This window comes from Leptopilina heterotoma, unplaced genomic scaffold (assembly GCF_015476425.1).
Source record: "Leptopilina heterotoma isolate Lh14 unplaced genomic scaffold, ASM1547642v1 Lhet_114, whole genome shotgun sequence".
NCBI classification, from domain to species: Eukaryota; Metazoa; Arthropoda; class Insecta; order Hymenoptera; family Figitidae; genus Leptopilina; species Leptopilina heterotoma.
In genome coordinates, this window is record NW_025110833.1 from 6,216,559 (window position 1) to 6,244,220 (window position 27,662).

The window sequence follows — 27,662 nt, forward strand, 5'->3', positions numbered from 1 at the left end:
TATTTATTATCTCTTATTTTTTACTACTTTTTTATGCTTGTCAATTATTATTTTGATTATTTGGAATGATTTCCGGTGAAAGGGACTTTAGGCGTCAAAGAATTATAGGTTATGTTTGAAAAAGTTTTTGCTTGATTTAAGATTCATTTTTAATTATCTAAAGTCATAAAAAAATTTTCCAATCACTTTACATAGTAAATAATTAATAAGAATTCCTTTTGACTCCAAATAATTAAAATTGAATTATAAATCAAGCAAAAACTTTCTCAAACATAACCTATAATTTTTTGTCGCACTTATGGCGACACTTTTATTTAATATTTTATAATTCAATTAAATAAATAAATATTCAAGTAAAGATCGAATAAAAAATATTCAAATAAATGTCAAATAAATAAATTTGAATTTATTGGCGAATTTCGAATAGAATACTTGTTTTTCAATAAAAAATTACGTCAAAAAAACTGAAATCCACAAGCATTAGTGAGGGTAGTTTGGAAGTGTGCCAAAAATCTATAAAGGTATATGTTGCACTATATTTTTAATACACTAACTATATATATGATTCTGAAGTATGTTTATTTCTTATTTCTTTTTATTTTACAATAAAAAAAAAATACATGACTAATTTTTCATAAAAAAAGGAAATTTTCAAAAATTTTATTTTTCGTATTTAAAAAGATTTTTTTATTATTTTCGATTTTTTTAAAATCTAAATATAAATAATTTTGTTTAAAAAAAAGGGGAAAATAAATATCGGACAATTTAGAAAAGGGAAATAAGAACAAACTGTGTGTGTGTTTTTTTCTTTTTTTTAAACTGTGTGTGTTATATATAAAAAAAAGCCGCATGGAGCAGACGACGCAACGGGAGGGATGCGGAAATACGCATGCGTATTTAGGGAAAGTCAACGTAAACTCACCCCTCATTTTTTGGCTTTCACGAGACCAAAACACATATATGAGAGCAGCTTGATTCTTTGCGCATAGTCCTCGTCGTCCATCTTCGAAAATCTAGAATCTCTTTATTGTTATAACCATTCACTGTGGCAGCACCTGAGACATCAACGAAATAAATTCACGTGCAGAAAATAGAATACAAAAATAAAAAAAAAAACAAATCCCCCTCTTATTCACTATCGTCATCATCATCATTATCTCTCGTCTCACTTTTTTTTTCTCCTGCGGCAGCAAAAAAGTGAAATTTTTTCGGAAAAATTCACTTTTAGATTGACCCTATCCTTAAGTCTTAATTGACCTCACGAGTGTTGTCGCGATTCTAATTAAAGTTCGCACTCCCAGGCGAAGGCTAGTAATAAAAGAGCGTCATTTGGAGTGTGTGCGTGATTTTTTTTGCGTGTGACGACAAAATTTTCATTTCCTTCTTTTCATTCCAAAAAATATTTTTAATTTCATTGTTTCTTCTTTTGTGCTCTTCCTATAAGCTCGTGAATATTGAAAAAAAATTTCCCCATATATATTTCTGAGAGAAAAGTGATTTTGTATAATTATTCTTCACGTTAATTTAACATGCAGTGCGTGGCTGTTTTTTAGCACCTGTTCAATAGCTGCGACCTTGCGGTGAGTGTTTGTTAATTATTAATTTTGTTAAAATGCGTTAAGTTATTTAATGACACAAGGGAAAACCGGTAGTGAAAATTATTCTTGTGCTTTATATACTAAAAAACACACGATCGATAGAACATAAAGCACTGCAATATTGTCGGGAATCATCAGCTGATTTTTATTTTTATTTTATGCATATAAGTGACAGAAAATTTTAATTTGTCACTTCATAATAGAAAAGAAAGAGAAATTTTAATTTCTGTTTTTATAATTACTTAATTTGAAATTTCTTTCAGGGTTTAAATATATAATGGACTTTTTTATATACATATATTTTCTTACGTGCTATATACTTTCGTGCGTGCTTTTTAAAAACTTTTTTTTAATAATATAATGATAATGTGACTTGGGAACTTGAGGTTCAGAAATAGATTTATTATTGACTTTGCAGAGGGTAATTTAAAGTTTTTTTTTCCAGTAAAATAAAATCTTAACAGAGGATTTTATAATCCTGTGGTATAATTCAATTCAATGTAATTTTAATAAAATAATTTAATAATTGTTTAAAGTATTTAAATTTAAAATAAAATTTTAAATTGTGTTTCAATTTTCAAACATTGGAATATTTCTTAATATTTTCTAAATATTTAATATCTTTGAAATATTTAAAAATATTTTTTAAAACTAGTTCTTAATATTTGCTAAACAATTCCTATTAATTTTCAAATATTTTATATTTTCCAAATATTTCCTATTTTTCAAAATATTTCCCAGTATTTTTTAAATAATTCTCAATACTTTTCAAAGATTTTTTGAATAATTTGTTTTTAATTTAAAAATAAAATTTTTTTTCTTTAAAAATTGAAAACAATAGGTATTTTTTAAATATTTAAATAAATTTTACCAAAAGTTTCCCTATATTTTTCTAATATTTCTTAAAATTTTCCAAATATTTCCCACTATTTTTTTAAACAATTCCCAATATTTTTAAAATATATTTAAATAATTAGTTTTTTATTTTAAATTACAATTTTTATTGTTTTTAAAAATTAAAAAAGTATTTTCCTACCTGCTATTTTTCAATTATTTTCCAAAATATTTTTCACTATTTTTTAAATAATTCTCAACATAGTTTCAAATATTTTTTAATTTAAAATAAAAACTTTTATTGTTTTCTAAAAATTAAAAAAACTATTTTTCAATCATTTTAAATATATTTACAAAAATTTCCTACTAATTTTTTTCTAAAAGTTTACTAGTTTTCCAATATTTCTTAAAATTTTCGAAATATTTCCCACTGTTTTTGAAATAATTCACAATACTTTTCAAAGATTTTTTAAAATATTTGTTTTTAATTTTAAAATAAAATTTTTTTTTCCTTTAAAAATTGACAACAGTAGGTATTTTTCAAGTATTTAAATAAATTTTTCCAAAAGTTTTCCATTTTTCTAATAATTCTTAAAATTTTCCAAATATTTTCCACTATTTTTTTTAATTATTCTCTCAATATTTTTCAAATGTTTTTAAAATAATTTGTTTTTTATTTTAAATTAAAATTTTTATTGTTTTTAAAAATTAAAAAATGTATTTTCCTACTATTTTTCAATTATTTTCCAAAATATTTTTCACCATTTGTTAAATAATTTTCAATATAGTTTCAAATATTTGTTAAATAATTTGTTTTTTATTTTGAATTAAAATTTTTATTGTTTTTAAAAATTAAAAAAGTATTTTCCTACTATTTTTTAATTATTTTTCAAAATATTTTCCATCATTTTTTAAATAATTCTCAATATATTTTCAAATATTTTTTAATTTAAAATTAAAATTTTTATTGTTCTTTAAAAATTAAAAAACTAATTTTTCAAGCATTTTAAATATATTTACAAAAATTTTCTACTAATATTTTTCCAAAAGTTTACTAGTTTTCTAATATTTCTTAAAATTTTCGAAATATTTCCCACTTTTTTTAAAAAATAATTCACAATATTTTTCAAATATTTTTCAATACTTTGTTTTTAATTTGAAATAAAAACTTTTTTTCTTTAAAAATTGAAAATCGAGTATTTTTTTTAAATATTTTACAATATTTTCTACTATTTTTCAAATAATTCTTAATATTTTTCTAACATTTTTTATAAATACTTTTAATGTTCTCAAAATTTTTAAATATAAATGAAAACTTTATTTATAAATTAAAAAACTAATATTTTTTGTTTATATATACGAGAGAAAAAAAACTGAATTTATTTAATGCAAATTCTCTCTTATATTTCCTGTATACATTTGAAATGACTTCTCTTTTGCAATAAAGTTCGACGAACAATAAGCTATTGTGTTTTAAAAGATTAAATTATAAATTTATGAAATATTATGATTACCATGCACGGTTTTTTTTGTGATATTCGCGCGATCGTTATTTCCTTGTTTCGTTAAAATATACATTTATTTCTGTCCCATTTGATTCAATAATATTAAATATCTAAAAAGAGTTGAAATCGTAAAATATGAATATGGTATATAAAAATGATAATTTATGGCAAATAAATGTCGGAAACTTTATTGTTGAAACACTTTCAATGTATTAGGGTAGTAAAAAAATAATTTTTAATTTCTTTATTACTATCGCAATAGTGAAATGTGTGTGAAATTAAAAAATTTAGCGATAAAAAATTAATTGAGAATAATAGTTATAATTCCTTTTTTTTATAAATCTATAATTGAATTGAATAACACAATTTTTTATTTTTTTTACCACTGAATTAATAGAAAAATTAAATGAAATTAAATTTTATTGATAGAAATTTTGCATTGAAATTATTTTAAACGATCGATCGCATGACTATTGTCAAAGAAATATTTATTTGAATCAATTTTTTTTAAAGTATTAATTCAAATACAAAATATTGTTCTAATAAATAATTTTTGCATTTGGAGCAAATAGGACTTGATTGACACAAATACCATTATAATTTGATGACTCAAATAAAATTTATTTGTAATTCAAATAAAAATTTGCAATTCAAATAGAATTTCTTTTGCAATTCAAATATTTATTTGTTAATTGACAATTAATGGACTTTTTTTATAATTGCAAAGCATTTAATGAATTTTATGAATTAGTCTTTTTTATGCAGTGTAGTAGTATTATTATACTAAAATTAATATAATAAATTAAAATGATTTTAATAAATTTTGTTTACTTTTTTTTTAAATTTAACTTTAATTTAACTCTTTTAAGTTTGAATTCACTTTATGTGTATTTTATAGAATTATTTTAAATGCACTGATGGCTATTGGCGTATTTACCTTATCTAATAGAAAGGAATAAAAGGCTACTTAGTTCTTGATATAGTTAAAAGTTGAGCTTGCGTCAGAATGCTATTCAGAGACTTTTTTTTCATTTCTTTGCAAGTAAATCTTTATTTTTTTGCGAAGTTGCAATTTTTCTTTTTTAAAAATACCACTGCAATAAAATCTGCTTTAGACTTTTTGTAAAGTAATAAATAATTATATTTTTTAATATATTAAATTTTTAACTTTTAATTTATTATATTAATTTTTTAACTTTTAATTATATTGATTTTTTATTTTTTTATATTTTTATATTAATTTTAAATATTTAATTGTTCTCTTTAAAAGTTTTATTAATTTTTATCATTGGGAGAAAAATACTCTAATTTAAAAAATAATTTTTTTCTCTCTATGGAATATTTTCTTCTATATTTCACGATTTTTTTTAAATTAAGTTTCAGTCTATATCGTTATACAATTTTATTGTCTGCGTGTAAGAATTTTATTCTTTTATACCGTACTAATAAAAAATTTTTATTTTTTTTATAACTTTTTTTCTATACATTTTATATTTTCGCGTTAATACATTTATTAGAGTTAAAATAAATTATTTTGTTTGTGTTTATCGTTAACATTTTTTGAGTATAAAAATACAAAAACAGAGTCAATTATTATTACCAAAAAAAATTTAAATAAATTTGAATGTCTCTGATAACAATGGATATAAATAATTTGTATATAAGAAAGACGCGAAACGTTAGTCAAATTAAGTTATTTAATTTTAATATTAATTACTTAATTTAATTTTATTAATTTGACTAAAAATTAACAATAATAATTATTATTATTTTGTTTCCTTTTATTCACGTTAAAATATAAGAGAAAAAGACAAGACATAAGGATGACGGGGTGCTTTGTACTTTTAAAAAAATACAGTATATATCTTCTTATAATATTTTCTTTTCATCAATTATTCTCGTTCTTTTGGTTACTAAAATGATTCATGAAGAATTATTAGAATGATTTAAAATATTTTATTCAATCTCTAAAAACTGACAATAAAAAGGTCATTGCCCCACTTTCTCCAGAACCATATTTTTTGAATGTATACATAATTTAATAATTAATTTTTGTTATAAATTTTTATTTCTAGAATTATTGATAAAGAAATATTTTGTTTAGTCTAAAAACTAAAAAAGTTTTAGACAAAAATTGTAAATGGGAAAATAGTTTTTTCTTAAAATTGTTTATAGAAATTTTGTGAACTTCGTTAATGTACTTTTTTCCTCGAAAAATAGTTTTTTTAACGCTGAAAATCGACGCTAACTTGATAGACTTATTTTATTTTTAAATTAATTTTATTTAATGTACTAACATTAGTTTTAATATCAAGTTTAATATCACTGTAAATTATGAGGTAGTAAAAAGCGTTGATGCTTAAATTTATCTACTAAAAAAGATAAAAAAAAATATAATTTATTTTTTTAAATAAAATTTTACTAAGGCAAAAATTTGTTTCTAAATCATGCAAAAACGAATCATTTGTATCTATTTTGAAAAAATAATCCTTCAATGGATTATTTTAATCCTTGATATGAATTACAGCGTTGCGGTATTATTTTAATCCATTTTGATATTAAAGTGATACTCCACAATTTTCTGTGACTTTATTTAATTTTAATACTATATTTAAATTAAAATTATATAAAAGTCGTAGAAAACTGTATTAATAGTAATTAATTCTAATTAAAAAGATAAAACTAATTATTCTAAAAAATTTTAGTAAAATTCTTTGAAATGATAAAATTATTCTCAAAAGAATTAAATTTTTCACCTAAACAAAATTTGGATAAAATTCAACAAGAAACATTCAATTATTTTTAATATCATTTTAAATACTATCACTAAATCACTAAATAATTCAATTTTTTCCAAAATATTAATAAAATTCTTTGAAAGAATTCAATTATATTTACAATTTTCATACAATTTATAAAATTCAATTATTTTCATGTTTTAAGAAAATTCTCTGCAAAAATCCAATTATTTTCATAACTAATTAAATTCTTTGCTGAAATTAAATTATTTTCACGAATAATACAATTTTTACCAAAATTCAATTATTTAAACAAATTTTAATAAAATTCTTCATTAGAATTCAATTATTTTGAAAAACAATTTTAATAAAATACTTATCAGGAATTCAACTATTTTAAACATTTTTAATAAAATTCAATTCAATTATTTTCATAGATAATAAAAATTATCGCAGGATTTCAACTACTTTTAATACAATTTTAAAAGAATTCCTTTAAATAGTTTAATTATTTACAATTTTCATACAATTATTATAAAATTCTTTCTGAAAATTACAAATTTTTAGAAATTATTAAATTTTAAGAGGGTTTTTAAATTGAAATATTTGAAAAATTTTAATTGTTGTAAAATTGTAATAATATTTGAAATTTCATTTTTAAAATTTATTAATTTATTATTTTTTCAAGAAATGATTAGTTTAGAAGAATTTTATTTAAAAATGTTAATAAAGAAATGATTGAATTAAGAAAGTATTACAGTTGTAATTTTTAGAAATAGTTAAATTTCATTAAAAATTTTTTTAATTCCTGTGAATAAATAAATATTCAAATAGTTATTTAAAAAAAATTATTATTCAAGTTTTGAATGTAATTTAATTGAGAAATTATGAAAAAATTAGTCCTTTGAAAAATTGTAATTAAAATTTTTTCAAAATAGGTAAAATAATTTAAGAAGATTATTTTTCTAATTATTTGGAAATGGCAAATTTAATTGAAATTATTATAATTAATTTTATGATTTAAAGAATATTATTTATTTAGGTACATATGTAAAAATTACTTTTGAAATATATAATTGTATTTTTGAGTAATTTTATATTAAAATTTCGAAAATAATTGAATTTTGCAAGAATTTAGAATTGAAGTTATTAGCAGGATAAGGAAAAAAGTAGATAAATATTTTTGATGAAAATTAGGAAAAAGTCAGAATCAAATTTTTGTGATTTTTGTGAATCGTCTGAGACGAGTTTTTTTAGTTGTAAAATTTTTCGATAGCTACTTTTTTTTACTACTTTTTTCAGTCTTAAAGCTACTTTTTGCTACTTTTTTTTAATATTAAATGGGCTTGGTCTCGTTTATTAATAATAGATAAATAAATTAATTAATTATCAAGTGCGAAACCTGTAATTGAAAAATAATCTCGTACATTTTGTATATTTTATAATATTTTGAACATTATATTGAGTGTTGCTTCAAGTGAATAATATTTATATAGTGAGAACAATAAAAATTTAACGTCTTAATAACAGCTCGAGAGTGTTTGGAGTCGCAAATAAGAGAAGTGCATATACACAACAAAACTATAAAATTTGATTATATTCAAAACTATTCTGTCGCATATTGTCCGCATACATGCATTTTTAAAAAAAATTTTATTTCATTCATTATTTAAAAATAAAAAGAAGAAAAAAAATATTTAACTCTCGAAAGTACCTACATATATAATATATATATGAAGTCATCAGTGTCGAGTGCTCTGCTAAAACATTTATATCTGGTCATATTCAGTCGCGAGAGTTCTGCTCGTCTATCAGTATTAACGCGGCCAGCCTATCGTACACTTCTTTTATATCTATTGTCAGAGAAAACATTCAAAGTGCAACAAATTAATGACACTTATTCAGAATTCGACAGTTGCACTTTACTAAAAACAAAAACAAACAATTAAAAAACCACCAATTAAAGAACAAACAGTTAAAAATCAAAGTAAAAAAAAAGTATAAAAAGGCTAAAAGAACTAAAGAGAAGCATAAATAAAAAATAAGTTATGCTTTGTAAATAGTGATTTTTGTGGTTAGAATCATTTTCAGTGAATTTAGTATTTATGTAAATTGTAATAATTTTTATCATCGAAGTGAAATTACAAAGAAAGAAATTTTCAACTACCGAATAAGGAAATAATTTGTTGTTTCTATCATCATCATCAACAGTGGATTGCAAAATTTTTTTGAACTTTTGTCCACGAGGCAAAGAAGAATATTCACCATATTTTGGTATTAATAATTATTATTTATTGATAATTATTACTAAATTATAATAATGTTTACCATTAGTAAAAAATTAAAATAAAATCACAAAGAGAGAAATTTTTCAACATGAAATAATTTTTCGTTTCTATCATCAATTGGAATGCTTTTTTGAATTGTAATTCACAAGCCACGAATATTATTTTGGAACATAAACTCATTGATGAGATAAAAGGAAAAGAGGAAACTTTTGCTCATGAAGATATCAGAATAATATGATTCACATGAAAGAGTTGAAAGAAAAGAAGAAATTCAAGTAAAGTATATAGTGGTTGCAGAGCAAGAAGAAAAAGAGGAACATCCCGTGACCTCAACACTAGAAAATCAAGATTCTAGCAGCAGAACCTATTGATTGATGTGATTCTAATATCAAGTTGTCTGCTAATTTTAAAGTGACCGCTCAACAGTGCTACCACTTGTGATAAAGAAAATAGAAAATTGGCGCCAAAAGATTTTATTAACTTTGAAAAATTTTCTTTTCCGAAAGAAAAAAAGAAGAAATATTCTCTATGAATTTTGTTATTAAAAACTAAAATAAAACTACAGGATTAATAATAAATTAGTTAATGAACAATAATTTTAATCGTAAAGAAAATAGTAAATAAAATTTGAATAATAGAAGAGAATAAAATATTTTGAACAATAGTTTGAACAATAGTTTGAACAATAGTTTGAACAATATTTTGAACAATAGTTTGCACAATAGTTAATAAACTCAACAGTTTGAATAATAGAAGAGTTAACAAATAACAGTTTCAGTTATAAAATAGTAAATGAACTATGCAGTTTCAGCTATAAAATAGTAAATGAACTATGCAGTTTCAGTAATAGAAGAGTTAATAAATGACAGTTTCAATAATAAGATAAGTTAATAAACAATACAGTTTCAACAAAAGAAGAGTTAAAACAAAAATCATACAGTTAAAATTACAGTTTCAAAAATCAAATAGTTAAACAATACAGTTTCAGTAAAAGAGGAGTTAAACTACAGTTTGAAAAATAAAATAGTTGAACAGAACAGTTTCAATAATAAAACAGTTAATAAACTGTTTCAGTTTCAAGAACATAATAGTTAATAAATATATATAAATAATATATATATAGTGTCAATAATAAAAATTGTTAATAAACTAAAAATAGTTAATCAACTATAGTGTCAATAATAAAAATTGTTAATAAACTAAAAATAGTTAATCAACTATAGTGTCAATAATAAAAATTGTTAATAAACTAAAAATAGTTAATCAACTATAGTGTCAATAATAAAAATTGTTTATAAACTAAAAATAGTTAATGAACTAAAAAAAGTTAATAAACTAAAAGAAGTTAATAAACCAAAAACAGTTAATAAACTATTGTACAGTTTCAAGTACCATACAGAAGACGCAGTTTGAATGAATATAGTAAACTGAAACATATAGAAAATAAACGATTAAAAATCGAATGATTAATTATTATCGAGAACAAGTGAAAGTGTTATCAATGATTATAAGAACATTTGAATCAATTGAGACTATTTTGTTATTTCTTATTATTATTTATAGAGAGAAAAATCTCCGTGAACACCGCATGATTATGGATAATAACGGAAGTACACGATTGGGTTAGTTTTATTTACTTTTTTTTCCAATAATTTCCAACGGTCATTGCACTTTTGCATGATAAACGTTCTAATCTCATAATTTTTTTTTAAAGTTTAAGAATCCACTTGTATTAACTGATAAGACACGTGTTATCTGCTTTTTTTATTTTCATTTAATAGAATCACGCTCGTATTTGGATGAAATCTAGTTAAATTTATTTTCAGTTCTAATTTTTGTTATACATATTTTTTTCGAATATTCAGATTATTGTATGGTTAAATATTTATTTAAAAAAAAATTCTTTTTTATTTTTCATTTATTATTTTTTTTTATTGGAAATTGTAATATTTTGATATGAATTAAAGATATCCTGGAATTTATACTTTTATCATTTTTTTTTATTATTATATTGTAATTATTACTGTTACTTTCATTATTAATATTATTATTTTTCAGCAATTAGTAAAAAATAACTAATTATTAGTATATTAATAACTGAAATTTTTACATAGATAAAAAGTGAATTTGCCAAATAATAATTAGTTAATAATTAACTATTTAATTAGGAGTACATTCTTATCACTCTAAATAAGAAATAAATTAAATTTAAAAATTTATTTATTTATTTAGTATTAACGGGTTTGTAAAGCAATAAAAAACTTTCTTTTGTACAAAAGTACTAGAATTAAAAATTAAAAGAGAAAATATAAATTCAAATGAATTAATTAATTACGCTGTGTTATTAATAAAAAAAAAATAATTAACATAATTAAATTTCGATTATATGACATTATTTTATTATACTTTCTTTATTTATATGGTAATTTTTTAAAATATTTTTTATTTTTTTATTTAACAAATTACATATTATTTTGATAATTCTAGATAAAATACTATCAACTTGAGTTAAAATTAGATATACTTGAGTATTTTCTAGAACTATTAATAATTAATTAGTTAAACACAATAGATTGTAATTATTCCTCGAAAAATTAATTATATTTTTTGTTGTTTTTCTCTAAAAAAAAAATTGAAAATAAATAAAAATAATATTCTTTCTAATTTCAAAACTGAAATATTAGGCTTCCACTAGAATTTTTATTTTCTTGAACTGATTATTAATAATTATAATTTATTTTTTACAAAAAAACAAAAATCAAAAAAATATAATTTATTTTATTTAACATTAGGCATTAAATAAATAATAAATAAATAAATAAATAAATTAGGTATATATTTATTTATTTATTTCATTTTTAATACTTTAGTTAATTATAATATAGCTTAATTATATTTTAAGTTGTAATTTATTATTTAACAGTTGCATAAGAACATGAATAGAAAAATGATGAAATAAAATCTGACTAAAGTAATAAGAAAAATTGAAAAATAACCAAAATAATAATTAATAATTAAAAAACAATTATTTAATTCTGATAAATAAACAGGCAATAAGATATTCCTGTGAATAATTAAAATTGAAAATAGTAATAATAATAATAATAATAATAAAAATAATAAAAATAATATTAGTAAGAAAATAATAATATGTAATAAACATAAAAATAAAAGTGAAATAATAAGAATAATAATAACAATAAAAGGAACGGTAAAAAAAAATATATATATATATATATTTTTTTAAACGGTAATTATATACAAAAAAATAAGAACCTTCTTTTTGCATAATTAGCAAGAAAATTATAAGTAATAAATATTAAAAAAATAAAACTATTTTATACTATGAAAGTTTAATTGAAAAATTACAGTCATTGTGATAAGAATTTGGCAATAAAATAATTTCTTTGATATGAGATTTAATTAAAAAAGAATAAATATTGAAATTGCAATATACAGGGTGTCCAAGTAGTTTCAGATTCGATAATTATTTTTTTTAAATTTGTTTATATCTTAACATTATTTCTCTTTTAGTATTCAAGGGATTATTTATATTATATATTAGGTATTATTATTAAATACAGGGACATAATTCTTTATATTTAATGCGAATAAATTTATTTTACAATGTTTGTAGTGTAAAATTAAATATTTGTAGTGTGTTTCGTTTTTATAGTTGCCTACTAATATTACGAAACATGATAAGACTATTAATGTGTTTTTAAATAAATAATCGTGATTTATTTGGTAATTAAAAATTTAAGTTTGATATTTATTTTAAAATGAAATCTATAGAGTGGAAATTGTTGAAAATTTATTATAAAACTGCAAACAGTTAAAAAAATTACAAGATAGCATTTTTCTAAAATTTTTCACATAATTTTCCCGTTGTTTTCTTAATATTTCTTATTAATAATATATTTAATGATAATTTAATAATAATATTTTTAAAAAAAACTGCTAAAATGGAAAAATTATATTTCAATTATATATTATTATTTAGTTATTTGTAATTAATAATAAATTAAATAATACGAAGCTGAAAATGGAAACTACTTAAATTTGAAAATTAAATTTTTGTAAAATTACAATTTTCAGTTGAATGCAAGTTTCAGTTTCATTTAAATAATTTAATTTATTTTATTAATAATTAATATTTTTAACAATAAAGAGTTGGTTTTTTTATTGTGACAATATACAAAATATGTTAACTTTATTTAAAATTAATTCTAGTTTCTTATTCAATTAACTTTCTTTTCAGTTCATACATTAAGAATATATAAAGAAAAAGTAACAAACACTCGAAACAAAAATTTGTCTCTGTCTTGTTTTCTATTTATAAAATTCATTGCCACGGTCAACCGCGTTATTCATTAAAAATTCACGTTTCAGTTAACTTACATAATTAATGAAATTCTTTTTCTCGATCTTCACTCGCGTTTCTTTTTCGCACTTCATTTCACGATTTTCATTTAAATAAAAAATTAGAATAATTCTTCAATATTATTTAATTTTTGAAATTATATCTTCTTTTTTCTTACAGACCTTTTTTTCTATAGAAAATAATTTTGGGATCAAAGGACAAAAAATTTTTTAATTTTTTATTATTGTTGTTTGATTTTGTAAATTTTTTTTTATTTTTTTATTTTTGTACCTACTTTATAATAAATGTGTATAAAAAGTGGTTAACCAAAAGTGATAAAAAAAAAATGTTTTTTTTCTCTAATTATTGACAATGTATATATATAAATACGTCGTGTATGCATATAATTTAGAGATCGAAAGTTCAGTGGGTCAACCGTGTGGGATTTTGAAACAAACCGTCAGAAATGCAACATATTACAGTACCGTCCGCAATTGTCAGTCCACCCATTTTTAAAGGAATGACAAAAATTTTTTAACATAAAATTCATGAAAACTAAAATTTTTTTTGGTTTATATTTTGGAAGACGATAAAATTTTGAAAAGAATAAGACCTTACAGAAGTCATTTGGCCAAAATTTGTAGAAGATATTCCTAAAAATCGTCATTTTCAATGTTTTACAAAAATTTAAATAACTTCTAAAATAATAAACGCTTTTTAATAATCTTAGGCTTATTTTAAAGGTCTTTTTCTACGGAATAAGAATTACTTATAGGCATTAACCTGTCATTTTTAACTTGGAATAAGCATGACGTCAAAATTAGACAAAAAAATTGGAAAAATTTGAAATAAATTTTTTGTACTAAAAACTATTCTAGAACATATATAAAACATGATATGGTGTAGATTTTTCAAGAAAATTTAATAAAAATATATGTTTGAGTTTCAAAAATTATTTTTCTTTTAATAATATTATTTCAAATTTTTTGAATTTTTTTGTCCAACTTTGACGTCATGCTTATTCCAAGTTAAAAATTACAGGTTAATGCCTATAAGTAATTCTTATTCTGTAGAAAATGGTCTTTAAAATAAGCCTAAGATTATTAAAAAGCGTTCATTATTTTAGAAGTTATTCAAATTTTTGTAAAACATTGAAAATGACGATTTTTAAGAATATCTTCTACAAATTTTGGCCAAATGACTTCTGTAAGGTCTTATTCTTTTCAAAATTTTATCGTCTTTCAAAATATAAACCAAAAAAAATTTTACTTTTCATGAATTTTATGTTAAAAAATTTTTGTCATTCCTTTGAAAATGGGTGGACTGACAATTTCGGACGGTACTGTATATAAATCGATAATCGATAAATCATCTGCTTGATGAATTTCAGGGTTTAGGCGGTTAATATTCTGTCGCGATGAGTTACATTCATTGAACAATGACCAAAAGGGGGAAGAAAAAAAATAGGGAGAGAGAGAGAGAGAGGTCGATAAATTCTCGGTCAAACACTATCAGAATTTTTTTTTTTTTTTGCGATAACAATGTATAATAAACGATCGAAAATATCCTGCCAATAAATTTTTCATTTGAGACAGACATAGAGGGAGAGAGAGAGAAAAAGAGGAAATATATTTATGCAAAAAGTTCTCTTACTTGTAATATATTTTAAAATATTTTTATATATTTAGTATTTTCTCTAAACTCGATGGTTAAAATTAAAATTATGTGAAAAAAGCCATTAATTAATTTCTTAAAACGAGATTTTAAATATGGAGATTCTATTCTCCACCTGCGAACGTCAAGATCACCGCTAGATGGCAGTTGAGTTCTTTCTTGGAATTTCTCTTGCCACCTGGCGGTGACCTTGGCGTTCTCAAGTGGAGAAATTCATTTTCTCCCTCAAAAACAATTTCACAATTGAAAAAATATTATTTTTTCCTATTTTTTATTTATGAATTCAGTCCGAGGCCTGACTTTCGTATTGAGCAAAAATATTCTACATTAATAATAGATTAATAATCGAAAATAATAGAACTAAATAAAATAAATAACATAAATAAATAAAGTAAATAATAAACATAATAAATAATAGAAAAAACTGAGAAAAAAGGTTTCTGTATCAATTGAAAATTAATTTCACGTCTATAAAGAAAATACGTCATGTACACAATAGCTTTTCAAAAGATTCTCTTCAACAGTTTGATAATTCTCATTTATTAGAGGTTCTAAAAATAGTTTGCGAGATACAGATATATATTAATGACCAATCGAAATTTAATGACAAATGAAAAAGATAAAAAAATTGTTTAAGAAAAACTGTACTGTCAATGTCATTTTAAATATAATTTCGAATTCTATTGTTTTCTTAAATTATTTTTTTATTTTCCTCTCATGTAAATTCGAATAGAAGTTTATTAAAGATATTATTCTATTTTCATTCTATTAAATGTATTATTTAAATTGTTTGTCTATCTCATGTAATGTACACGTATATATAAGATTTTACTGAGATACTATTATATATAAGTTTGTCATTCCACCATATGTGTGCAGAAAGAACTTTATCTCCATTGTGAGTAATGCATTACTTGGTATAGAATTATTTTTTCTCTCAAATACTTTTTCATTCTTCTAATCAATTTTTGCAATTCTTAATTTAATAAAACAAATAAAAACAATAAAAATAAAAAAATTAATAATAACTGAAATTTTTATTAAATTATAAAAATAAAAAAATTAATAATAACTGAACTTTTTATTAGCTAATAATAAATAAACTGATATCAATTAATTAAATTAATTGTAAATTAATAATAATCAGGCTTCGCACTCTTCTACTAAAACCTACTATTCACTACTATTTTCTACTATGATTTTCAAAATCTATACAATTTTAATGAGATTCCCCACAAAAGATTTTTGATAAAATTCTTCGCAAACATTTAATTTTTTTTATGAGTAATAAAATTTTCACAAGAATTGAATTATTTAAAATATTTCATAAAAATTTTCGAAGAAAATCAATTTAAAATCTTTTTATAAAATTCTACCGCAAGAATTCAATTATTTTTTCAAACAATAAAATTTTTCACGAAAATTCAATTATTTATAAAAATTTAAATAAAATTCCAGGCAAAAATACAATTATTTTCGCATAAATAAAAATTAAAAAAAAAAATAAATAAAATTCTTCGTAAAAATTCAAATATTTCAAAAAATGTTGATAGGTATTTTCTTTCTTTAATTTTTCACAATTATTCAATTATTTTCCCAAAAAATAAAATTCATTACGAGAATTCAATTATTTTAAAAAAATTATTTAAAATTCTTCGCGAAAATTCAATTATTTTCATAAATAATCAAATTCTTCTCAGAAATTCAATTATTTCTTAAAAAATTGATAAATTCTTTCTTTAATTCTTCACAATTATTCAATTATTTTCCTAAATAATAAAATTTTTCACGAGAATTCAATTATTTAAAAAAAATGAAATAAAATTTTTCGCAAAAATTCAATTATTTTCATAAATAATAAAATTCTTCGCAAAAATTCAATTATTTTCATACATAATAAAATTCTTCTTACAAATTGAATAATTTTTTAAAAAATTGGTAAATTCTTTCTTTAATTCTTCACAATTATTCAATTAATTTTCCATATAATAAAATTTTTCACGAGAATTCAATTATTTAAAAAAAATTATTTAAAATTCTTCGCAAGTATTTAATTATTTTTTAAAAAATTGATAAATTCTTTCTTTAATTTTTCACTTTATTCAATTATTTTTCCAAAAAATAAAATTCTTTACAAGAATTCAATTATTTAAAAAAAATTATTTAAAATTTTTCGCAAAAATTCAATTATTTTCATAAATAATAAAATTCTTCTCAGAAATTGAATTAATTCTTAAAAAATTGATAAATTCTTTATAAGAATTAAATTTTGAGAAACATTCAATTATTCAATATATTATTTATTGTTGTATTTAAATAGTTGAATTTTAGTTGAACTTTCGAATAAGAATTGACTAAAAAACGAATGTCAGTTGAAATTTTAGATTATAATTGAATATTAAAAGCGTTGTAGTATGATGTTTCGAGGAATAATTAAATTTTAAATGATTATTGGAATCGAAATCGTTGAAAATTTTAATTGTTGTAAAACTGTAATAACATTTAATTTTTCATTTTTAAAATTTTAAAATTTATTTTCTTAATTCATGTAAAGAATTTAAATTAAATTTTGTTAAATAATTTTATTTGTTTACTTTCAAAAATTACTTTCAAATACAATGTATTTTTTAGGATAAAAATTTAGAATTTTAGAATTCTATTTGTCAATTACAAATTTTAATTGAAAATGAAATTGAATCTTTTTAAATTTTTAGAAAATAAAGGAAAAAATTTTACTCACAAAAATGATTCTGTTACATTTATTTACGAATTTCTTTAATTGTAAAATTATTCGAAAACATCAATAATTTTTTTTTAAATAAATAATTTAAATATTATTTTTCAAAACATTCAAATTCAAATTTTTTTAAATTCAATAACTTATAAGAATGTTTTATAATAATTAAAAATGACGGAGTGATAAAATCATTGTTTTATATTATAAGAATATTATTACAGTAATTTTTTCAGAATTATTTTCATCCTTTCAAATTATTATTTTCTACAATTTTTAATTCTTTTTTTATGAAAATAATTGAATTCCTTAAAAAAATTTTATTATTTATAAAAATAATTGAATAATTGCAAAGGAATTTATAAAAAATTTGTAAATAATTGAATTCCTGAGAAGTTTTTTTATGAAAATAATTAAATGTTTGCGTACTATTTTTGGGAATTTGAGATTGATTTGAAAATAATTGAACTTTAGGGAAGAATTTTGTTATTTATAAAAATAATTGAGATTTTGATGAGAATTTATTTTAAAGATAATTGAATTTTATGAGAAGAATTTTATCACTCTTGAAAATAATTTCAAAACAAAATAATTTCATTACAAATTTTTATTTGTAATTTTTCCAAAATTGGATTTTTTTTTTATTGTTTGCAATAAAAATTTGAATTACAAATTTTTTAATTTTATTATTTTTAAAATTGGTAATTTTATCCTAAACTGGTAATATGACTATATCACTCGTTCGTATTAGTTATTTTAATTATTAAAATTTATCCTAAACTGTTAGCTAGTAATAATATTTGTTGTTTGTAATTTATTTATTTAAAATAACCTTGGATATAGACTGATAGTTATTTTCGTCTTTAATTACGAATAATAATTAGACTAATTTATTTATTGAATCATTTACTTTTTTGTTTATATATGTATTGAGTTTCACTTTAGGTATTTCATGTACATCATGAAGTACCTAAAATGAATTATTAGTAAATTAATATTTTCAATTAATTATAAATTCATAATATCGCAAATTAATTTAATGTAAAAAGTTCTAATTAAATATTCCTTTTTACTTTCGATTAAAAATTATATTTTTGTCATGATTTTGTGTACATGCATAAAAATTTGTATATATACGAAAGTGTATAAAACAGTTTTTAAAAAATGGTGACACTTTGCGAGACCTTAGAGATAAATTTCTGGTTATATTTCTTTTATTCTTTTTTTTTCTTGTCTTAAGAAAACAATTCTTTTAGAAGAAAAATAAAAGGCAAAAGTTTTTGGGAAATGAAAGAGAAAATTTGAAATTGATGGCACAATGCCAGAGTGGTCGGAAATTCCAACTAACAAACTTTTATGTATACATATATTTATACAAACACCTCGACCTGGTTAATTAATTAGTCTCCGAAAAGCTGAATTAATTTGCCACGTAAAAATCCCACAGGAAAGAGAGAAACTGCATTTTAAAGTTGACAATGGAGGAGATGTTTGTATACCAGAAAATTAAGCTTCAGTTCATTTTTCTAATTTGTATATTAACATTCGAGTATTTGTTATAAATTTTTTATAACAATTTAATTATAATTATCTAAAAAGTAATTAACGGTTTTTTTAGACTTTTTACAAGTTATTGAATTTATTAACTATACTTTTGAATTTTTATATTATTGCTTATTAATTATTATTTAATAATTAATTAGTTTATAAAGTTTAGTACATTAAATATTATATTAATTAATACACTAAATATTAAACTAATTAATACGCTAAAAATATTATAATAATTAAAAAATTAAATATCGTATTAACACAGTTTTTTTAAAGATATCAAATTGATACGAAAAAGGAATAAAAAAAATGTACTTTTTCTGGAAAGAAATATTTTGAAATTTCGATTTTTATAAAAGAAGAAAAGTGAAAATGACCTTAAATGTAATTTTATATAATTATCTTATCCAGTAAAATTTTGATTAAGACACACTTTTTTTCGGGTTCATATGAACTGGAGACACGTGAAGAAATTCTTATCATTATATTCTTCTATATAATCAAAAATGAACTGATGGTATTAATTTGAACTTAAAAAGTAAATCGTTAACTTCCTGTGCCCTATTATATTTATATCTAAATGTAAGTGCGAGTAATAATTATTTTTATACTCATCATATATTATGAAATTAGTCACATATAACGTCTTTTATTTCTTCTATCCACCACTCACGACACGTTCAATTAAGAAATTATTGTATTTTCATCACACAAACACATCTTATCTCTTCATATGTAAAATGTTCTTAGTTTTATTGTATATATTTCATTAAATTCATTCTTTCGAACTTAAATTTTCCACATTATATATCTTATCCATCTCATCTTGAATTTTTTGAATTTTATTTATAGATTGATAATTAACGAGGTCTTTTTAAAAAAAAATTGAGAAAAAAAGTCAACAATGTCTTTTTTTTATTGGGTTACTGGTGCAAATTCATTAGATAATGAGAATGTTAATCAGATGTGAGATTATAAAAAGAATTACAAGAATTTGTATTGAAGAAAAATTATTTTTGATTTTGTTTAAATTGTAACATTGGTTTTTTTTCGTCCTTTAGTTAATTAATTTAATTCTTTAAAAATAGGAACGAAAAATTGACACATTTTTGGGAGAAAAATTTAATTATTGGAAATTTCTTTTAAAGAAATTTTTTCGTATAAAAAATCTTCTTTGTTCGGGAATAATTTGCGCTTTTTTCATTCTTATCTATGTTGTCCTAGATTTTATTTTATTGAACACGATATTGCGAGAGATAAAGAATATGCTGTAAATGTAAAACATTGTAGTAGTTTAAATAGAAGACGAAGATTAATTAATATACAGTAAAATATTATACATGTGTATATTCTTAATACTGCTTTTTATAAATATCTACTTTACAATTAAAATTTTAAAATTTATTTATTTAATATTTAATAACAAAGAGGTTTAATTACTTATTAATTTTTAATTATTAATTAACAGTTTAAATTTATCGCAAATTGACACCAAAATTAATCAAACTGATACCATAGTATCAAATTGATACCAAAAGTGTTAAATTAATACCAAAAGACTGATACCAACTGATACCAAGAGTATCAAATTTATAAAAAAATTATTAAATTTATGCCAAAAGAATTAAATTAATACCAAAAGACTATTAACTGCTACCAAAAGTATCAAATTTATACAAAAATTATTAAATTGATGCCAAAAGAATTAAATTGATACCAAAAGTATTAAAGTGTTGACAAAAATTTTAAAATTTATGCAATAAAAAATAATTTAAATAATAAGAATTACTAGGTATTAAAAAATAAATTTAATTTTTTAAATCCTAATTTTTTAATTAAATAACAAAAATTTGCACCACATGAATAAAAATTATTTATTTAATAATAATTATTTTTAAATAAATAAATTAATTAAATTAAACTATAAATAACACATAAGTAGAAATAAATAAAAATTAAAATTAAAATAATAAAAATTAATAAAAATAAAAATAAATAAAAATTAAATAAATTAAAATTTCAAATTGGTAATTTGAAAAAAAATGTTTAAATATGAAAGGAATTAATTTTTTTGAAATTATTTAACAAATAGTAAATTATTTAAACAGTTTAAAGTTAATATGGATCAAATTATTGATTTTAATTTTTTTTGCATCAATTTGATTCACTTTGGTATAAATTTTACATTGAAAGAACCAATTTTAAAAATAATTTTTTTTTTAAATATTCTGAAACATTTTATTTAAAATATTACAATATATTATAAGAGGAAAGACATTGAGTTTGTGGAGAAAGAGATAGAACTAGTGCGCACCACTTTATGTCCTTAAATTGATAGCAACTCATATACAATGAACTTTATTTATAATCGCTGTGCTTAACTCGAGTTGCTCTATACTGGTTATAAGATACATGCAGGAAATCTTGGATATTAGTCGTCAAAGAAAATGGGATACATGGCTTTTTGGGTCGTTTAAGAATTAAATCATATGAACATGAAATTCTATATTCTTATCAATTTAGATATTATTATTTCAATTATATTTTGAGAAAATTTTTTTATTATTTTGAAATAAGTCAATGTTTCTATTTTTCTTCTTAGAAAAAAGAAAAATGTTGCAGTAATTAAAAATTTGTTCGCTTATTTCGAGAATCGTCTTCTTATTTTTCTAAATATAATGACTTGTACACGTTGTTGAACTTGGTGAATTAATTATAGGATCATTTTCTTTAGTCTCTATATCGCAATCTCGAAAAAATAATGACAGAGTAAATTAAACAAAAAAAAGAATTTTTTTTTTGGAATTTAAAAAAATCTCGTGTTTCTGTTAATGATTTTAATACTTTACTTTTTTTTTAATTTTTAATCAGGATTTCAACGGTTAGGGAAGTCAGGAAATTAAGGAAAAAGTCAAGAAAATAGTATAGAATTGGTCAGAGAAAAGTCAGGGTTTTTTATCAAAAGTATTGTAAAAAATTAAATTTTTAGAATTCATAGCAAAATTCTAAATTTTGGTGTTTTTTCTGTTTGCCTCATAAACTATAAAAATTACCACGAAATTTTCAATTTTTTTTTATTTCTGACAATAATTTCTAATTTCTAATTAGATTCAATTATTTTCAAAAAATTTAATAACTTTCTTGGCAGAATTTCAATTATTTTCAAAAAATTTTCTCAATTTAATGATAATAAAATTCTTTTTAGCGAATTGAATTATTTTTATAAATATTAAAACTCATCGCAGAATTTCAATTATTTTCAATTCAATTTTAATCGAATTCCTCGAAAAATGTCATTATTCTTAAAAATTTTATTAAAATAATTCAATTATTTAAAACATTAAAACAAATTTTTGATAAAATTCTACGAAAACATTTATTTATTTTCATGAATAATAAAAATATCATCAGGAATTCAATTATTTATAAATTTAGTATAAATTTCTTCGTAATAATTTCATTATTTCTATGAACTATACAATTTTTTACAAAAATTCAATTATTTTCGTAAATATAATAAAATTCTTTTTAGGAATTCAATTATCTTCAATTCAATTTTAATCAAATTACTGGAAAAATGTAATTATTCTTAAAAATTTTATTAAAATTCATGGAATTAATTAATTTAAAAATTTGTTGATAAAATTATAAGAATTGAATTTTAAGAAACATTATAATTATTCAATAAATTATTTATTATATATTTGTATTTAAATAATTGAATTTTCTTTGAATTTTTTAATAAAAATTGATTTAAAAAATAATTTTAGTTAAAGTTTTAGATAATAATTAAAATTTGAAGAAGTTACTAATGCAATTTTTAGAAATAATTGAATTTTGTTAAAGTTTCAAAGTAAAATCTTTGAAAATCTTAATTTTTTATATATTTTTAACTAACAATTCTGTAGAATAAATTTTTATTTTCATAGATAATATTATAAGTTATAATAAAAATATCACAAGAATTCAATTATTTACAAATTTGTTATAAATTTTTTCGTAATAATTCAATTATTTTAATAAACTATAAAATTTTTTTTACAGAGATTCAATTATTTTCGTAAATAATAATATTCTTTTTAGGAATTCAATTATTTTCATAAATAATAAAATTCATCGCAGGATTTCAATTATTTTTAATTCAATTTCAATCAAATTTCTCGAAAAATGTAATTATTTTTAAAATTTTTATTAAAAATTCGTCGAAAGAATTAAATGATTTAAACATTTATTGATAAAATTCTTTATGAGAATTCAATTTTAACAAGCATTCAATTATTCAATAAATTATTTATTTTTACATATTTAATTGATTGTAAAATAAATAAATAATTGAATTCTCGTAGAATTTTCTAATAAATATTGATTAAAAAATGGATTTCAGTTAAAATTTTAGATAATAATTGAACATTAAAAGCATTTCAGTGTAAATTTTTAGAAATAATTTAATTTTCAAAAAGTTTTAAATTAAAATCTTTGAAAATCTGATTTTTTTCATACTTTTAACTAACAATTTTGCAGAATTAATTTTTCTGGAAAAGTTTAATCGAATTTAAAAAAAAAATTATTTCATGTTTTTATTTTCTAATATATAATTCATTGAAGAATTTCCGAATAAACCAAATTTCGTGTAAAATTGAATTGTAAACAAATGGATTTGAAAAATAATTAAAAAACTTTTTTAAAAATTATTAAAAATAATTCATTTAAAGAAAAATTTTTTTTTAAATTCTAAAAAATAATAATTGAATTGATGAAAATAATTTTGAAAAAGTTACAGTAAAAATATTCTTATAATATAAAATAATTATTTTATCTCTCTAACATATTTAATTATATTATATAAAAAAAATGAAGAAATCGATTGCTCCGAGTCGAAGACTCGGAGCAATCGATTTCTTCATGTTTTATAATAAATCTTCTGAAAAGTTATTGAATTTTAAAATGTTGAAATTTGAAATTTTTGAAAATCTTATTTCTTATGGAAAAATAATAATAATGAAATATTTATTTTGAAAAAAAGTTATTGTTGTTTTCGAATAATTTTACAATTGGAGAAATTTGTACATAAATAATAATGAACATTTTCTTGAGTATTTAATAATTTTTAGAATGGATTAGAATATTCTTAGGAAGAAACAAAATTTTGTCTGGAAATCAGGGAAAAGTCAGGGAAAAACAAAATTAAATTTTTGTAACAACCCTATTAATACTTAAATAGATAAATAATGAAGAAAAAAATTATTTTTATAATTACTGCTTTATTTTTATAAATAAATAAGTAAATAAATAAAAGAAGTAGTTAAAAATAAAAATACAATAGATATATAAAAATAATAGGCAAAAATTTCTAAGCTTTCTTTTCAAAATTTTTTAGAATTCGTATTTCGGTAAAAATAGATTTTTAAGACCGAAATTGATTAAAAAATAAAATAAAAAATGATTTTTATAGCTGTTATACGCTTTTATTGTTGTAAATTAATAAATTATTTTTTTTATGAATTTATTTGTAAATAAATAAAGAAAAAAGTAGTAAAAAGATCTGAAATATACACACAAAACAGCCAAAAGTTCCCAAATTTTCAAAATTTTAGAAAATTTATATTTTTTGGAGAAACCAATTTTTGATGAATATTTAATTTTTTTAAACTAATTTTGCAATTATTGCATTTCTAGTGTAAACCGAAAGAGCTGAAGTAGAACCGTTCGCCGCATGGGTGCCTGGGTTAGTGATCGTGTCGTGGAGGAGGAGGTGGTCCTGAGAATTCAGGATACGTGGAATTGGACGACAACAATTCTGGGTACCATCTGCGATGGTGGCGGCGGTCAACACGAGACCAGGTCTTCCTTGTCCCTGTTACCGCTTCGTCGTCAATTTACTCGACAGCTCTACGAGTGGCCAATTACACCTTTATTTAAATCAAGGACGAAACTAGTCAATTTTTAAGTTTAATGATAAAGAAATATTTTGTGATTTGTGTGATAAATATAATCGTTTAAGCGTCGACCGAAGTTTTCAAGGAAGAGTAAAGGAATCGAAAACGAAAGAATTCCCCCCACACACCCCCTTTATTCTCAAAAATCGTTCGTCTCCCCTTTACCCACCAAGAAAAAATAAATTCACAACACACACCCCCAACAAATTCACAATTCGAATTCACAATGGCCGAATGGAAATTCTTCAATGGCGAGAAAACGAATCCAATATTAACCGAGAATGACGATAATAATGATGATGACGATGAAGATGAATTGTCGAAAATTGGAAAAATTTCCGTTCAACTTGTATTTCCTGAAGAAAATCTCAATTATAGATTAATTCAGGAGAGTAATAATGATGAGAAGGAGAAATTTATTGAAATTGATCCTAGTGATCAGGAATCGGGTTTGCAAATTCGTATAGAAGCTCTTAAGGAATTGAAGAATTTGGAACAACAAAATTCACCTAAACGACCAGAGAGTCTCTATAGGGAGGATTCACAAAAATTGAAAAATGTTTTTACAGAGAGAAATACAATTTTTGGTTCGCCACCACGTTTACTTGTGGTTAATAATCTCACTATTAATGAAAAGAGTACGGAGAAATTGGTTAATGGTAAATCGCCAAAAGACGAAAAGCAAGTACTTCATGTTCAATTCAATAAGGAGTCAAATTGTAAAAATCAGAATCAGAATCAGAAGATTAATCAAAAGACAAATATCTCATTATCGACGTCAAGTTCAAGTAGTTCGGAGGATAATTCGAGTTTGGAAAATTTCTCCGAACCAAGACCACCTGATGGAGGTTGGGGTTGGGTTGTTGTTGCGGCATCATTTATGGTGAATCTAATAGCCGATGGTATTACATTTTCATTTGGTGTAATCTTTGTGGAATTTGTCAAGTATTTTGGTGAGGGAAAATCGAAAACCGCTTGGATTGGCAGTCTATTTATGGCGATGCCATTGCTTTCGGGACCAATTGCTAGTTTTTTAACAGATCGTTACGGTTGTCGTAAAGTCTCGATAGTCGGTAGTATTTTAGCGACAACTGGCTTTGTCATCAGTTCGTTTGCAAATTCCATGTGGATTATTATTTTAACGTTTGGTGTTATCTCGGGTTTTGGTCTCTCGCTCTGTTTTGTGGCGGCGGTTGTTATTGTCGCTTACTATTTCGATAAGAAGCGTTCATTTGCCACCGGACTTTCGGTTTGTGGAAGTGGAATCGGAACCTTTATTTTTGCTCCCCTTACTCAGTATCTCTTGGCTGAATATGGCTGGCGTGGTACGACGCTAATTCTCGCGGGTTTGTTTCTAAATCTCGCCGTGTGCGGTTGTTTAATGAGGGATTTGGAATGGACGACGACGAGAGCAAAGGCGAAAACTGAGGAGAGGAGGAAAAATCGAGAGAAGAAAAGATCGAGAATACAGAGTTCGAGTGCTGATTCGTTTTCGGCCAGTAGTTCGGCGAATACAACAACACAAACGCCGCACGGTGATGCAAAACGTGGTTTCGCCTCGGCGAATGCAATGATTATTGAGAATTTACGCGTGCAGGACGATGAGGACGGGGGGAAATTGTTTTCCAGTTTGGTGAATTTGCCGACGTTTGTGAAGAATGGCGAGAAGGTGCCATTGGAAGTTTTGGAATTGTTGAGTACGAGAAAGAATGTTTACAATGTTCTACTGCAGAATTATCCGAGTCTTTTGATATCGTCGAGAAGTTTTAGTGATTCGGGTGCACTTCATGATCAGTTGAGTATTCCGTCGGCGAGATTTGTACCAACACCGAGTCCATTGGTTGATCCGAAGCAGAGTTCTACCAAGGAGCATGGTGAGAAAAGTTGTCGACAGAATAGTGATGCTGCATATCTTTGGTGGTTGAAGAAAATTAATACCGAGAGTCCATTGAGACGTTCTAATAGTTTACAGCACAGTAAAAAAGAACCAACGGCTTATTTAAAGGATATACGTGTGCACAGACATAGTTTAACTTACAGGGGAGCTATGCTCAATATCAATAGATATCGATTGAGAGCGTCTAGCTGTCCCGATATTTATCGGAATTCAATGACAACAATTGCTAAAACAAAAAGTGTTTGGTATGCCGGTCTTTGGGAATTTTGGGATTTGCTTGTCGATATGCTGGATTTTTCTCACTTTAGTGATTCAAGATTTTTGCTCTTCTCTATCAGCAATTTTCTTCTACATTTTTGGTACGATGTGCCTTATGTGTATCTCACCGATAATGCCATCGAAATGGGCTTCAGTCAGAAGGAGGCGTCGATTCTTATTTCGGTTGTTGGCATCACTAATATGGGAGGAGAGGTAACTTTTATTTAATAATTAATGATTGTTTTTTGCTAATGTTTTTCATTTTCCAACCGATACTGTATTTCCG

At 21.9% G+C, this 27,662-nt stretch overlaps 1 protein-coding gene across 2 annotated transcripts in view; it reads left to right on the forward strand.

Moving 5' to 3' along the window:
- Window positions 1-935: 935 nt before the first annotated feature.
- Window positions 936-27,662, forward strand: part of LOC122507156 — a 30,516-nt gene continuing 3,789 nt past the window's right edge. The window contains exons 1-2 of one of the 2 annotated variants that reach the window (XM_043619722.1): window positions 936-1,580; window positions 24,962-27,589. In XM_043619722.1, the coding sequence (XP_043475657.1) occupies window positions 25,448-27,589 (2,142 nt within the window). In that variant the 5' untranslated portion in view covers window positions 936-1,580; window positions 24,962-25,447. Of the gene's footprint in view, window positions 1,581-10,254; window positions 10,586-24,961; window positions 27,590-27,662 lie in introns of those variants that run through there. The other variant, XM_043619731.1, reaches the window with a different exon arrangement.